General features: G+C 45.2%; 2 protein-coding genes across 6 annotated transcripts in view; both read left to right on the forward strand.

The window, feature by feature from the left end:
• LOC101041421 (sialic acid-binding Ig-like lectin 14) lies at positions 1-4,448 on the forward strand. Of its 4 annotated transcripts, none has more exons than XM_074386019.1 (8): positions 1-83; positions 165-545; positions 738-1,025; positions 1,374-1,472; positions 3,184-3,441; positions 3,551-3,686; positions 3,810-4,009; positions 4,369-4,448. In XM_074386019.1, the coding sequence occupies exons 1-7, from the start codon at positions 47-49 to the stop codon at positions 3,850-3,852; spliced, it is 1,242 nt and encodes a 413-aa protein (XP_074242120.1). In that variant the 5' UTR covers positions 1-46; the 3' UTR covers positions 3,853-4,009; positions 4,369-4,448. The 4 variants fall into 4 exon arrangements, with proteins under 4 accessions (XP_074242120.1, XP_010330421.2, XP_074242121.1 ...); XM_010332119.3 differs by having other exon boundaries at positions 1,419-1,472; XM_074386020.1 differs by lacking the exon at positions 3,810-4,009.
• An 89-nt stretch (positions 4,449-4,537) lies between these two features.
• The window catches only part of LOC120360098 (sialic acid-binding Ig-like lectin 5), a 31,413-nt gene continuing 23,269 nt past the window's right edge, over positions 4,538-12,681 (forward strand). The window contains exon 1 of one of the 2 annotated variants that reach the window (XM_039466101.2): positions 4,538-11,757. In XM_039466101.2, coding sequence (XP_039322035.2) covers positions 11,601-11,757 — 157 coding nt within the window. In that variant the 5' untranslated portion in view covers positions 4,538-11,600. The remainder of the gene's footprint in view (positions 11,758-12,681) is intronic. The other variant, XM_074386018.1, reaches the window with a different exon arrangement.

Raw genomic sequence — 12,681 nt, forward strand, 5'->3', positions numbered from 1 at the left:
TGACAGAGGGGTCTGGGACCCAGCTGGGGCCCCGGCGGAGGCAGACATGCTGCCCCTGCTGCTGCTGGCCCTGCTGTGGGGGGGTGAGTGAGCTGAGGGAGGAGGAACAGCCACGGGGGTGAGGAGGGGGCTGGAGCCGAAGCTGAGCCTCTGTGTCCCCCCAGGGTCCCTGCAGGACAAGGCAGGGTATGAGCTGCGAGTGCAGAAGTCGGCGACGGTGCAGGAGGGCCTGTGCGTCCTGGTGCCCTGCTCCTTCTCTTACCCGGGGGACTCCTCGAATTCCTATCATCCACTCTACGTCTACTGGTTCCGGGAGGGGGAGAACGTATACCATGGTGCTCCTGTGGCGACAAACCACCCACACAGAACTACGAAGCAAGAGACCCGGGGCCGGTTCCATCTCCTTGGGGACGTCCGGAAGAATGTCTGCTCCCTGAAAATAGAAGGTGCCAGAATGGAGGACACGGGAAACTATTTATTCCGCATGGAGAGAGGAAAGGCAAGATATACCTACGAAGAGAATAAGCTGAACTTGGAGGTGACAGGTATGGAGGGGCCCTAGGAGAAGATCCTGGACGTGGAGACCCCGAATGAGAACAGGGACGGGACTTGGGCAGGGGCGGTTGGAGGAGGCGCAGGACTCGGGGCAGCTCGGGGCCTGAGGCCTGGCCACTGTCAGGGCCACACCGTGCGTCCCCACGCCCTGGGGCCCAGGCGTCTCCCTGTCTCCTCCTCAGCCCTGAAACCCGACATCCACTTTCTGGAGCCCCTGGAGTCCGGCCGCCCCACGAGGCTGAACTGCAGCCTTCCAGGATCCTGCGAAGCGGGACGGCCTCTCACATTCTCCTGGACGGGCGATGCCCTCAGCCTCCTGCGCCCGGAGACCACCCGCTCCCCGGTGCTTACCTTCACTCCGAGGCCCAAGGACCACGGCACCAACCTCACCTGTCAGGTGAAACTCCGAGGAGCTGAGGTGACTGGAGCTGAGGTGACCACGCAGAGAACTGTCCAGCTCAATGTCTCCTGTGAGTGGTGGTGGGGACACAGCTGGGTCCCCAAGGGCAGTGGGAGTGAGGGGCGTGTGTGGTGTGTGTGTGCATGTGTGTGTGTGTGTGCGTGTGCATGTGTGTGTGTGCGCATGTGTGTGTGGTGTGTGGTGTGTGGGGTGTGTGCGTGCGTGTGTGTCTGTGTGCATGTGTGTGCGCATGTGTGTGTGTGCGTGTGTGTGTGTGTGCGCATGTGTGTGTGTGCATGTGTGTGTGTGCATGTAGAAGAGAGAGAAGGATAACCTGGGAAAACTGGTGTGTGGGCAGGAAGGACAGCCGTCCCCACCTATTGGGCCCCTCTTTGTGTACCTCCCGGGCCCACGCCAGTCCCACTCGTCACCTCTGAAGCTGGGGCTGTGTCTTTCTACCCAGATGCTCCACAGAACCTCGCCATCCGCATCTTTTTCAGAAATGGCACAGGCACAGGTAGGAAAGACCCTCTTCCCTCTGGGGCTGTGATGGGCGCCTTCTATAAGCTCAGGGTTCAGCAGTGGGAGAGGAGACCCTCCCTCAGCCCTCTGTCCCGAACCCCCCAATCCCAGTCACCAAGATCTTGCATGAACAGACCTAGTACTGCTTTTGGCTTCTCCCTTTTCTCCGCTCTGCTTCTCAAATTTATATTTTTCATTGTGATAAAATACGCGTAGCACAGAATTTGTCATCTTAGCCATTTTAGAGAGTGCAGTTCAGCAGTGTTAAGTCTGTTACATTGTTGCAAACCAAACTGCAGAGCTCTCTTTATCTTGCAAAAGTGAAACTCTGCACCCATTAAACAGCAACTTTCCACTTCCCCCTCTTGCCACCAGGCACCCAGCATTTTAATTTCTGTCTCTGTGAGTTCAAGTAGTGAGGACACACTGTTCCCTTTTCTTGAATGACTGCCTGCCCGCAAGTCCTCTGATGCACGCCCTGCTTCGTCTCTATCTGATCGTCCTTGGTGGGAGCCTTCAACGTTCTCACCTCCCAGAGCTCTGCCCCGGAGCCCTGTTCGCCCTCCACATTCCTGCGTGATCCAATCTCTCCTTGACGCTGTCCTGATGCCTCCCGCGACTTTACATCCAGCCCTTTCTCTGAGGCACAGATCCGCACATTTAGCTGCCTCCCTCGGACGCCTCTCAGCTACTCCTTCCCTCTAGATCCCCGGGCTGTTCTGGACCGTGCTCTAGACAGCGCCCTTTCCCACCAGCTGCTCCGCGAGTCCGCAAGTCTTGAGACCTTCACTCCACCCACCATCACTTCCCTCCTCTTCCCCTTGGTTCCAGGCCCAGCTCGAGTCTCGTGCTCAACCTGGCCCATTGCCCCAGCCTCCTCCCGTCCCACTTCCCTGCATTCGGGGACCTTCTTGGCTCCAGCAGGATTTGTCTAGGTCCAGCGCTCACTCTGTGTCCCCTACTCACAGCCCCCTACCGCTTTCCAGGATAAAGCCCGAGGCCCTCAACCTGGCACCCAAGGCTCCAAAAGATCTGAGTCTGCTTCCTCTACCACCATTATCGTGTCTTGGGAGCTCCGGGTCCTCCCTGCCAGGTTGCAGAGACAGGAGCCTCCTCCTGGTCTGCCAGGCTGTCTCAGTTCTCAGCACATCTGCACCTGAGCTGCCCATCCGCTTCTCCTTAATGTGAGAACGCCTCATCTCTCCTTTCTCCGTTCAGGCCCCTTCTTTCTGATAGCCTGACCTGATCACCAAGTCCTCACCCCTTCGCCGATGGCTAGTCCATTCACAGCACTCACCACATGGTCTTGGTTTTTTTTTTTTTTTTTTTTTTTTTTTTAAACGGAGTTTTGCTCTTGTTGCCCGGGCTGGAGTGCAACGGCGCGATCTCGGCCCACTGCAACCTCTGCCTCCCGGGTTCAAGTGATTCTCCTGCCTCAGCCTCCTGAGTAGCTGGGATGACAGGCATGCACCAGCACACCCAGCTAAATTTGTATTTTTAGTAGAGACAGGGTTTCCCCATGTTGGTCAGGTTGGTCTCGAACTCCCGACCTCAGGTGATCTGCCCGCCTCAGCCTCCCAAAGTGCTGGGATTACAGGTGAGAGCCACCGCGCTCGGCCGGTCTTTCTTCTTGCAGCTCAGCGGGAGGAGTCAGGGAGAATCGGGCCTCTCAGCTCCACTGAGCGGGCCATGAATCTCTTTCCCAGCCCTGCAGATCCTGAGCACTGGCATGTCACTGCCCATCCTGGAAGGCCAGTCCCTGTTCCTCGTCTGCACAGTTGACAGCAACCCCCGTGCCTCGCTGAGCTGGTTCCGGGAGGGAAAAGCCCTGGATCCCTCCCAGACCTCAGTAGCTGGGACCCTGGAGCTACCTGACATAGGGGCTGGAGATGGCGGGGAATTCACCTGTCGGGCTGGGCACCCGCTGGGCTCCCAGCAGCTGTCCTTCATCCTTTCTGTGCAGAGTGAGTTGCAGGGCAGGTGCTGAGGGTGGAGGGCCGGATCAGGTATTCAGGTCGGTGGGAGGGACTGAGGCCTGGGACCAGCGTCTTACCTTCTTCTCCTTTCTCCCAGGAAGCCCCTCTTCCTGCATGTGTGTGCCTGAGAAACAGGACGGCTCCTGGCCCCTCGTCCTCACCCTGATCCGGGGTGCTCTCATGGGGGCTGGCTTCCTCCTCACCTACGGCCTCACCTGGATCTACTACACCAGGTAAGCAGGCCCGCTTCTCTCCAGGAAGCTCCTGAGTGCCGGGTGCGGCTAAGCTGACCTGCCCCACCTGGAATCAGAACTGGAGTGGCCGGCGCTGATGTGAGGCCTGTGTTGGCTCCGCAGGTGTGGAGGTCCCCAGGGGAGCAGGGCAGAGAGGCCGGACTGAGCCCCTCCTGCTCAAGACAGAAGCGAGGCGTGAACACCCAGCCCTGCAGGACAGACGCAGGACATCACTGTCAGCTTCCTTCTGGAAGCTTGCATCCCACTGACTACCCCTGTTTTCCTGCCTGCCCCATACCCCATCTACTTATCCCCCTCTGCCTGTGAGTCCTGCCCCACCACACCTGCACCCCATCCCCTCCCCACCCACCCTTCTCTTCCCTCTCCATCCCCAGTTCTGTGAAGGGAACGAACTTTCAGTCTTATAACCCCAGTATCCAAAAGTTACCTCTGTGTGTGTCTGTGTGTGCGTGTGCGTATGCGTGTGCGTGTGTGTGTGTGTGTTTGAGACAGTGTTGCTCTGTTGCTCAGGCTGGAGTGCAGTGGTGCCATTTCCATTCACTGCGACCTCCACCTCCTGGGTGCGAGCGGTTCTCCTGCCTCAGCCTCCCTAGTAGCTAGAATTACAGGTGCCCACCACTGTACCTGGCTGATTATTTTATTTTATTTCATTTTATTTTAGTAGAGCTGGAGTTTCACCATGTTGGCCAGGCTGATCTTGAACTCCTGACCTCAAGCAATCCACCGCCTTGGCCTCCCAAAGTGCTGGGATTACAGGCATGAGCCTCGGTGCCTGACCACCAAAAGTCACCTTCTTAACACTTGAGTTTCTGGTCTCCTCACCTTCCCTATCCATGGAGGCACGGACACACAGCATTCGGTTTCCACTTGAAACCCTACCTCGTTGTGATTGTTTATAATACAGTTATTATAAGATAAGTAAAACTTTTATGAAGCAATACAACATAATTGATTTTACTCTTTAATGCCTCTGTTTGTAGAGAAAAAATGTCTTAATCTATTCTTTGTCAGATGTCTTAATCTATTCTTTGTCATCAAAGGCTGTCGTGTTTATTCATTTTTTGAGGATGCATAATTTAAATAGAAGAAAACATGCAAATGTAAACAGTACAACTAGGCCAGTCGTGGTAGCCCACACTGGTAATTCCAGCTACTTGGGAGGCCGAGGGGGGAGAATCACCCGATCCCAGCAGGTCCAGGCTGCCGTGAGCTATGGTTGCGCCACTGCACTCCAGCCTGGGCAACAGAGCGAGACCCTCTCTCTTAAAATACATAAGCCAATAAAGAGTACAACTAGATTAACTTTTACATATGTACACCCTCTTGCTTCCACCACCCAGCCTCAACATGTAGATTCTTCCCAGCCTCCCCACAAATGGGTCTCTGTGCCCTTCCCAGTACAAAGCCTCCATCGTGGGTCCCACCGTTCTCTCTTCTGTCCGTATAGATTTGTATTTTCAGGTTTTGTGCACCATATAACTGGAATCAAACATTATATATGCTTTAGAGTCTGGCTTCATTTCTTCAGTATGGTTTTCCTGGTTTATCCATGCTGTTACGTGTATCAATAGCTCATTTTTCGTTTTGGTATTTATTGTTTTTGCTTTTCATATCATCCAGTCAGCTTTCTATATCCACTGGTTCTGCAGCTGCAGATTCAACCAACTACAGATGGAAAATGCAACACTATTTTTGGGATATGCAGGATCTGCAACTGCAGAGGATCAATTTTTTGTATCTGCAGCTTCTGCAAGGCCAGCTTCAAGACCTGAGCGTCCTCGCTTGAGGTCGGAGCTCAAGACCAGCCTGGCCAACATGGTGAAACCCTGTCTCTACTAAAAACAAACAAACAAAAAATAGCAGGGTGTGGTGGCACATGCCTGTAATCCCAGCCACCTGGGAGGCTGAGGCAGGAGAATCAGTTGAACCCAGGAGGTGGAGGTTGCAGTGAGGTGAGATTGCACCACTGCACTCCAGCCTGGGCAACAAAGCAAGACCCCATCTCAGAAAACAACAATAACAACAACAACAACAACAACAAAAAAACAAAAAAAACCCCAAAAAAACAGACTTAAATATTCAGTTTCCCTTGGACACCAATGGATGACTAAATTCTATGTGTGAATATATCTCCTGTTGCTTTTTCAATTTTAATTATTGTAATCTCTTTGAGGTGATATTTTCTTATATTTTTGTATTTTAATTTGCATTTCCCTAATAATAATATTGAGCACCTTTTCCTATGTTTACTGGCAATTTGAATATCTTTCATGAAATGCTTGTTCTGATCCCTGCTCATTTAAAAATAAAAAATGGGCTTTTTCTTCGTATATATATGTAGCGATATATATATATGTGTATCTGAAGATATAAATATGTATATGTATATATATATACAAATGTATATATATATACATATATATATATAAATCTATATACATATATATATATATATTTTTGGTTCCTTGTTCTGGATATGAGTCCTTTAAATTGTGCTGCTTTTCCTACTTGTCACTCTTTTTTTTTTTTGGATAAGCAAGAGTATTTAATTTTTAGGAAATCCCATTTGTCCATCTTTTCATGGATATATAGTACTTTGGCAGTCCGAATTGTGAAATCTTTGCATGTACCAATATCTTAAAGATCTAATCAAATATTTTTCCCATTAATTTAATTTTAAAATTATATTGTAAAATTAATTTTTTTGTATATTTTGATGAGATTTAATGGATATATATATTTGTTTAACCACCATCACCCCCACAACAATCAAAATACAAAATGGGCCAAGTGTGATAGCTTACGCCTGTAATCCCAGCACTTTGGGAGGCCGAGGCAGGCAGATCACTTGAGGTCAGGAGTTTGAGACCAGCCTGGCCAACACGGTGAAACTCCATCTCTACTAAAAATACAAATGTTAGCCAGGCGTGGTGGCAGACACCTGTAATCCCAGCTAGTCAGGAGGCTGAGGCAGGAGAATTGCTTGAACCTGGGAGGCGGAGGTTGCAGTGAGCCGAGATCGTGCCATTGCACTCCAGCCTGAGCAATGGAGTAAAACTCCATCTCAAGAGAAAACAACAAAATGATTTCATCATCCCCAATATTTCTTCATGCTATTCATTGACAGTCACACTGTCCAGCCAGTCTTCACTTCTGGCAAACACTGATCTGTCCTGCATAACTAATTTTGTCTTTTTGAGAACGGAGTCAACAGAGTGGAACCTTTTGAGACTTGCTTATTTGCACTCAGCGTGATGCTTTTTTTTTTTTTTTTTTTTTTTTTTTTGAGACGGAGTTTCGCTCTTGTTACCCAGGCTGGAGTGCAATGGCGCGATCCCGGCTCACCGCAACCTCTGCCTCCTGGGTTCAGGCGATTCTCCTGCCTCAGCCTCCTGAGTAGCTGGGATTACAGGCACGCGCCACCATGCCCAGCTAATTTTTTGTATTTTAAGTAGAGAAGGGGTTTCACCATGTCAACCAGGATGGTCTCAATCTCTCGACCTCGTGATCCACCCACCTCGGCCTCCCAAAGTGCTGGGATTACAGGCTTGAGCCACCGCGCCCGGCCGATGCTTTTGAGAGTGATTATAGTCCATTCCTCTTTACTGCCGATAATGTTTTATATACACGTTCTATATTTACCCATCCAGCCACTGAGAGACATTTGGGATGTTTCCAGATTTTGGTGATCACGAATAATGCTGCCACAAACATTCATGTGCCAGTTTTGACATGAACATATGTTTTCATTTCTCTTGCATAGATTCCTAAAAGGAGGATTGCCAGGCTATAGGCTAAGTTTATATTTAATTTCATAGGGAGCTCTCAAACTGTTTTTCAAAGAGGTCATACTGTTTTGCATCACCACCAACAATGTATGAGAGTTCCAGTGGCTCTGTGGCATCACGTACAGTTGATATTGTCACTGTTTCAGACATACTAATAAGTGTGTCATGTTATCCCCTTGTGGTTTTAATTCACATTTTCGTAATTTGCACTGGTTAGGACATTCAATATGATGTTGAGTAAGAGCAGTGAAAGTAGACATTCTTGTCTTGTTACAGATCTTTGCAGGGGCTAGGGGAAAAATGAACATTCAGTTTTCCACCATTAAATAAGATGTTAGCTGTAGATTCTCTTTAGCTACCCATCCGCAAATTGAAGTTCCCCTCCGTTCCTAATCTTATAAGAGTGTTTCCCTTATCATGAATGGATATGGAATTTTGTTAAATGCTTTTCTATGTGAGTTGATATGATCTTGTAATTTTCTTCTTTCAACTCTTCGTATGGTTAATTACATTAATAGATTCAAAACAGGCTTGCAAATCCAGGATAAACCCGAACTTGGTGGCAGTGTATCCCTCTCTTTAGGTATTGCTGCATTCTATTGATTAATTTTAAGAATATTTTGGTATCTGTGTTTATAATAGAAATTGGTTGGTAGGTGGGGTTTTTGGAGTATTTCTGTCTAGTTTTGGCATCAGGATGATGCTGGTTTCATAAAATGAGTTGGAAAGTGTTCCCTCCACTTTGATTTTCCAGAAAAGATTATGCAGAATTGGTGTTATTTCTTCTATGAATGTTTGGTAGTTTTCCTGAGTGAAAGCATCTGGGCATGGAGGTTTATTTTTTCAGAAGGGTTTAAGCTATGAAATCAAATTATTTAACAGGTCTAGAACTTGTCACGTGATTTATTTCAACTTAAATTTTGGTAGTTTGTGATTTTTTTCTGGAATTGGTCCATTTTATCTAAGTGCTGTTAAATTTATGTGCATAGAGGCACTTACAGTAGTCCCTTGTTATCTTTTCAATACCTGTGGGGTGTGTAGTGATTTGATATTGATGATTTGTATCTTTTAACCTTGTAAATCTTATTAAGCTCACTGATTTTTAAGGTACCAATATTTGCATTGTATTCGTTTATTTTTTAAATTAAATAACAGAAATTTACTTTCTTGCATGCAGTTCTTTTTGTTTGTTTTTGTTTTGTTTTTGAGACATAGTCTCCCTCTTTCACCCAGGCTGGAGTGCAGGGTTGCCATCTCGGCTCACTTCAACCTCCACCTCCTGAGTTCAAGCAATTATTGAGCCTCACCCTTCCAGAGGGTTGGGATTACAGGCACGAGTCGTCCCCCCAGGCCACACTTTCTCACAGTTCAGAGGCTGAAAGTCCAACAAGACCAAGGTGTTGGCAGGGTTGGTTTCTTCTGAGATCTCTCCTTGGCTTGTAGATAGCTGCTTCCTCCCTGTGTCTTCACATGGCCTTCCTGCTCTTTTCCATTCATGGCTTCAAAAGTGATTTTCTGTTTTTGTTATTGATTACTACTTTAACTTTATTAGGTTTTCCTTCTGTTTGCTTAGGGTTTGTTTTGTTTTTCATTTTCAATGATGTAGAATCTTAATTATTGAATTGAGACCTTTCTTTTTCTTAATTCCTGATTTCTAAGCATTGAATGCTACACACTGAATTACCATTAACCCAGAACCAGTTCCTTCCTCTCCCATCAGACATCAGGTCTGATGAGCAGCTTGCACATTCCTTATTGGACATGAATATCGTTAGTTTGTTAGATGGCGTTGGGAACAATTTATGTCTTTCAGTGTTACACACTTTACCAGCACTGGACATCTTCAGATATCTAAAAGGTTTCCAATTTGGAGAGTGTGTAATAGCATTTGGCTAATGGTTTGAACTTAAGTTTACCCACTTGCTAATGAGATCGAGTACTTCTTCATCCATTTTGTTGGAGCTGGATATTATTTTTATGAGGGATTGCTTTAAGTCTTTGGTTCCCTTCATGTCTCTACCAAATTTAGGATGTTTTGGACGTTTTATTCAAATATTTTTGTCTGTTCCATTCTATTTTTCCTTTTTCTTCAGGCCTCCAATTACAAATAGTTAGACTTATTTGTATTGTCTCACAGGTCCCTCGATCTCTGTTCCCTATTATTTAAAATTTTTTTTCTCTGTTTTTACAGGTTGAATAATTTTCATTATCTGTCTTCACATTAACTGAATCTTTCTTCCGTTATCCATTTCCTGCTATTAAGCTCAACCTGTTAACTTTAAAATTTTAGATGCTGTATTGCAGTTTTCAGTTTCAAAATTTTTATTTGCCCTTTTAAAATAAATACGTTCTATATCATGGCTCAGATTTCCTATGCCTTTATTCATTAGGATTTCCCCTTTACTGTGTGTTGTTACCTTCAGATAGGTCCTATTTTCCTGTGTTTTCACATGTTGAGTAGCTTTGGATTGGATCCTGTTCTTTAGGTTATGTTGTGGAGACTCTGCAACAAGTTATATTCTTTTAGAGTATTTTTGTTAAGCAGACAAATACTTTGGTTCAAGTAGAATTGCAGACTATTCCTTGCCTGTGATGGATGATGGCTCAAGTCTCATAGCAACTCTGTCATCTCTACTTGCAACATTTGTGGTATGACCTGCACATACATGGTTCTGAGGTCAGTCAGAGACATGGAAAGCACTTATACTCAGAAGCCAGAGTTCCTTTAACCTAGCTCTCTCCTTTCCAGAATTCTCACCTCATGTCCCAGTGTTCCTAGTTGCCCTGGGCTTCAGCCCTCGTTTCTCAGTCCAGAAAGATGGAAGGAGTTCTATGAGAATTTTAGTGGCCCATTTCTGCATTGCAACACTGGCCTACCATTGGAATAAAGCTATTAATTTCTTGCTGGTCCCTTTCCCCAAATTTTGACTCCCTCCAAGATCTATTTTCTTTTATCCCATTTCCCAAGTAGTTTTTTTTCCCCATTCAAAGCTTCTAACTTGTAAGGATTTATTTTGTTTGTTTTATTTTGTTGTGGGGGGTTCACTCTGCTAGGAGCTTACTCCTTCATAATAAAAGCACTACTCTTCTTTCATTTTGGAGGATAATTTTCCAACATTTAGAATTCTAGCTTTGCATTTTTTAAAAAAAAACCTTTGGGAGATGTCATTCCACTTGGCGGGGGCGATGAGTTTCTCATGAAAATTCAGTCATCGCTTTCTTTTTGTGTTTCTACCTAAGGTAATATCTGTTTATGTCCTGCTGCTTTTATAATTTCTTCATTCTTTTTAACGAATTTAACTTTTATATACTTCGGATATTTTTCTTTTCTTTCTTTCTTTCTTTTTTTTTTTTTTGAAACGGAGTTTCACTCTTGTTACCCAGGCTGGAGTGCAATGGTGCAGTCTCGGCTCACTGCAACCTCTTCCTCCTGGGTTCAGGCAATTCTCCTGCCTCAGCCTCCTGAGTAGCTGGGATTACAGGCACGCGCCACCATGCCCAGCTAATTTTTTGCATTTTTAGTAGAGACGGGGTTTCACTATGTTGACCAGAATGGTCTTGATCTCTTGACCTCGTGATCCACCCCCCTCGGCCTCCCAAAGTGCTGGGATTAGAGGCTTGAGCCACCGCGCCCGGCCGGTATTTTTCTTTTAATTTTCGTAAGTGCATGCAGCAAAGAGCGTGCGATATTTACTTCTTTTCTATATGCTTTAACTCTTGATGTACTCTATTTAGGCTATAATAGAAATATTTTCCTAAAATTTATACGTTGAAAATTTTAAACCTCGAGGTGATGGTATTAAGAGGTGGACCTTTTGGGAAGTGATTAATCCATAATGGTGCCATCCTCATGAATGGGATTAGTGTCCTCAGAAAAGAAATAGAAGGAAGTGTGTTTTCCTCTTCTGCCATGTGAGGTTACCACAAAAATATACTATCTGGGAAGGAGAGAATTCTCTCCAGACACTGAATCCACTGGCTCCTTGATCTTGGACTTCCCAGCCTTCAAAATGATGAGAAAATTCTGTTGTTTATAAATTTCCCAGTCTAAGGTATTTTGGTATAGTGGCCCAAATGGACTAAAACAATTTATCTTTTCCATCCTATGTTTTTCCCCCTCTTTATCGTTTGGGTAATCTTTGTCGGAGGAGATAGCTTGGACCACCACAGTAGAAAATATGGCAAAGTGAAAGAGGCAGTTCCTGCTCGTCCCCAGTTCATCACTGTCATAAGGGGAGTGCCAGATCTCCCAATTTTGAAAGGTAAGTTCAGTAAGTTTGTATTATTTTAATACTCAATATCAAAATATTGAAAACTAATTTATAATTTCCAACACATAAATATTTATATAATTTTATACACAGTAATAATTATAGGAATGCAGATCAAAACCATTATGAGATACCACTTCATACACATTAGAATGACCACCATTAAAAAACAAAACCAAATATTGGTACCAAATACCAAATATTGGTGATAATACCAAATATTGGTGAAGATTTGTAGACAATGAAACCCATGTGCATTGCTGGTGGGATGTAAAATGGTGCAATCTCTATGGAAGGTGGCATGAAAATTCCTCAAAAAATGAAGCATGTAATTACTATATAGTTCAGCAGTTCCACAATTCTACTTCTGAGTAGATACCACAAAGAATTGAAAGCAGGGAGTCTGATATTTATACACCCATGTTCATGCAGCGTTATTTACAATAGCCAAAACATGGAAGCAACCTAAATGTCTATTAATGGATAAATGAATAAACAAAATGTAGTATGCATCAGATAAAATCTTATTCAGCTTTAAGAATGAAGTTCTAACAAATGCTTTAACGTGAATGACTTTGAAGATATTATGCTAGGTGAAGTAAACCAGATAGAAAAGGACAGATGTCATATGAGCATACTTACATGAGATACCCAGAGTAGTCAAATTCATAGATGCACATTGCCCCTGGCAAGCATCATGCTACTTTCTGTATGTATGAATTTGACTACTCTAGGTATCTCATGTAAGTATGCTCATATGACATTTTAAGGTATAAACCAGTAGTTCCCAAATATTGCATCCTGTTCAGATTTTAATATCCCCAGAAAGTAACTGGATCTTCCATGCTTAATAATCACAGAGAACCCAAAGCTGCCAACTTACTGCAATATATGGGAGAGTTTTTGAGGGTGATG

This window comes from Saimiri boliviensis, chromosome 14 (genome assembly GCF_048565385.1).
Source record: "Saimiri boliviensis isolate mSaiBol1 chromosome 14, mSaiBol1.pri, whole genome shotgun sequence".
NCBI classification, from domain to species: domain Eukaryota; kingdom Metazoa; phylum Chordata; class Mammalia; order Primates; family Cebidae; genus Saimiri; species Saimiri boliviensis.

What these genes read in the sequence shown, in the direction of transcription:
- LOC101041421 (XM_074386019.1), top strand. Translation starts at nt 47, where the DNA reads ATGCTGCCCCTGCTGCTGCTGGCCCTGCTGTGGGGGG. An exon ending in GCTGAACTTGGAGGTGACAG is followed by an intron (nt 546 to 737) that starts GTATGGAGGGGC and finishes TCTCCTCCTCAG; the next exon opens with CCCTGAAACCCGACATCCAC. An exon ending in ACCTGGATCTACTACACCAG is followed by an intron (nt 3,687 to 3,809) that starts GTAAGCAGGCCC and finishes TTGGCTCCGCAG; the next exon opens with GTGTGGAGGTCCCCAGGGGA.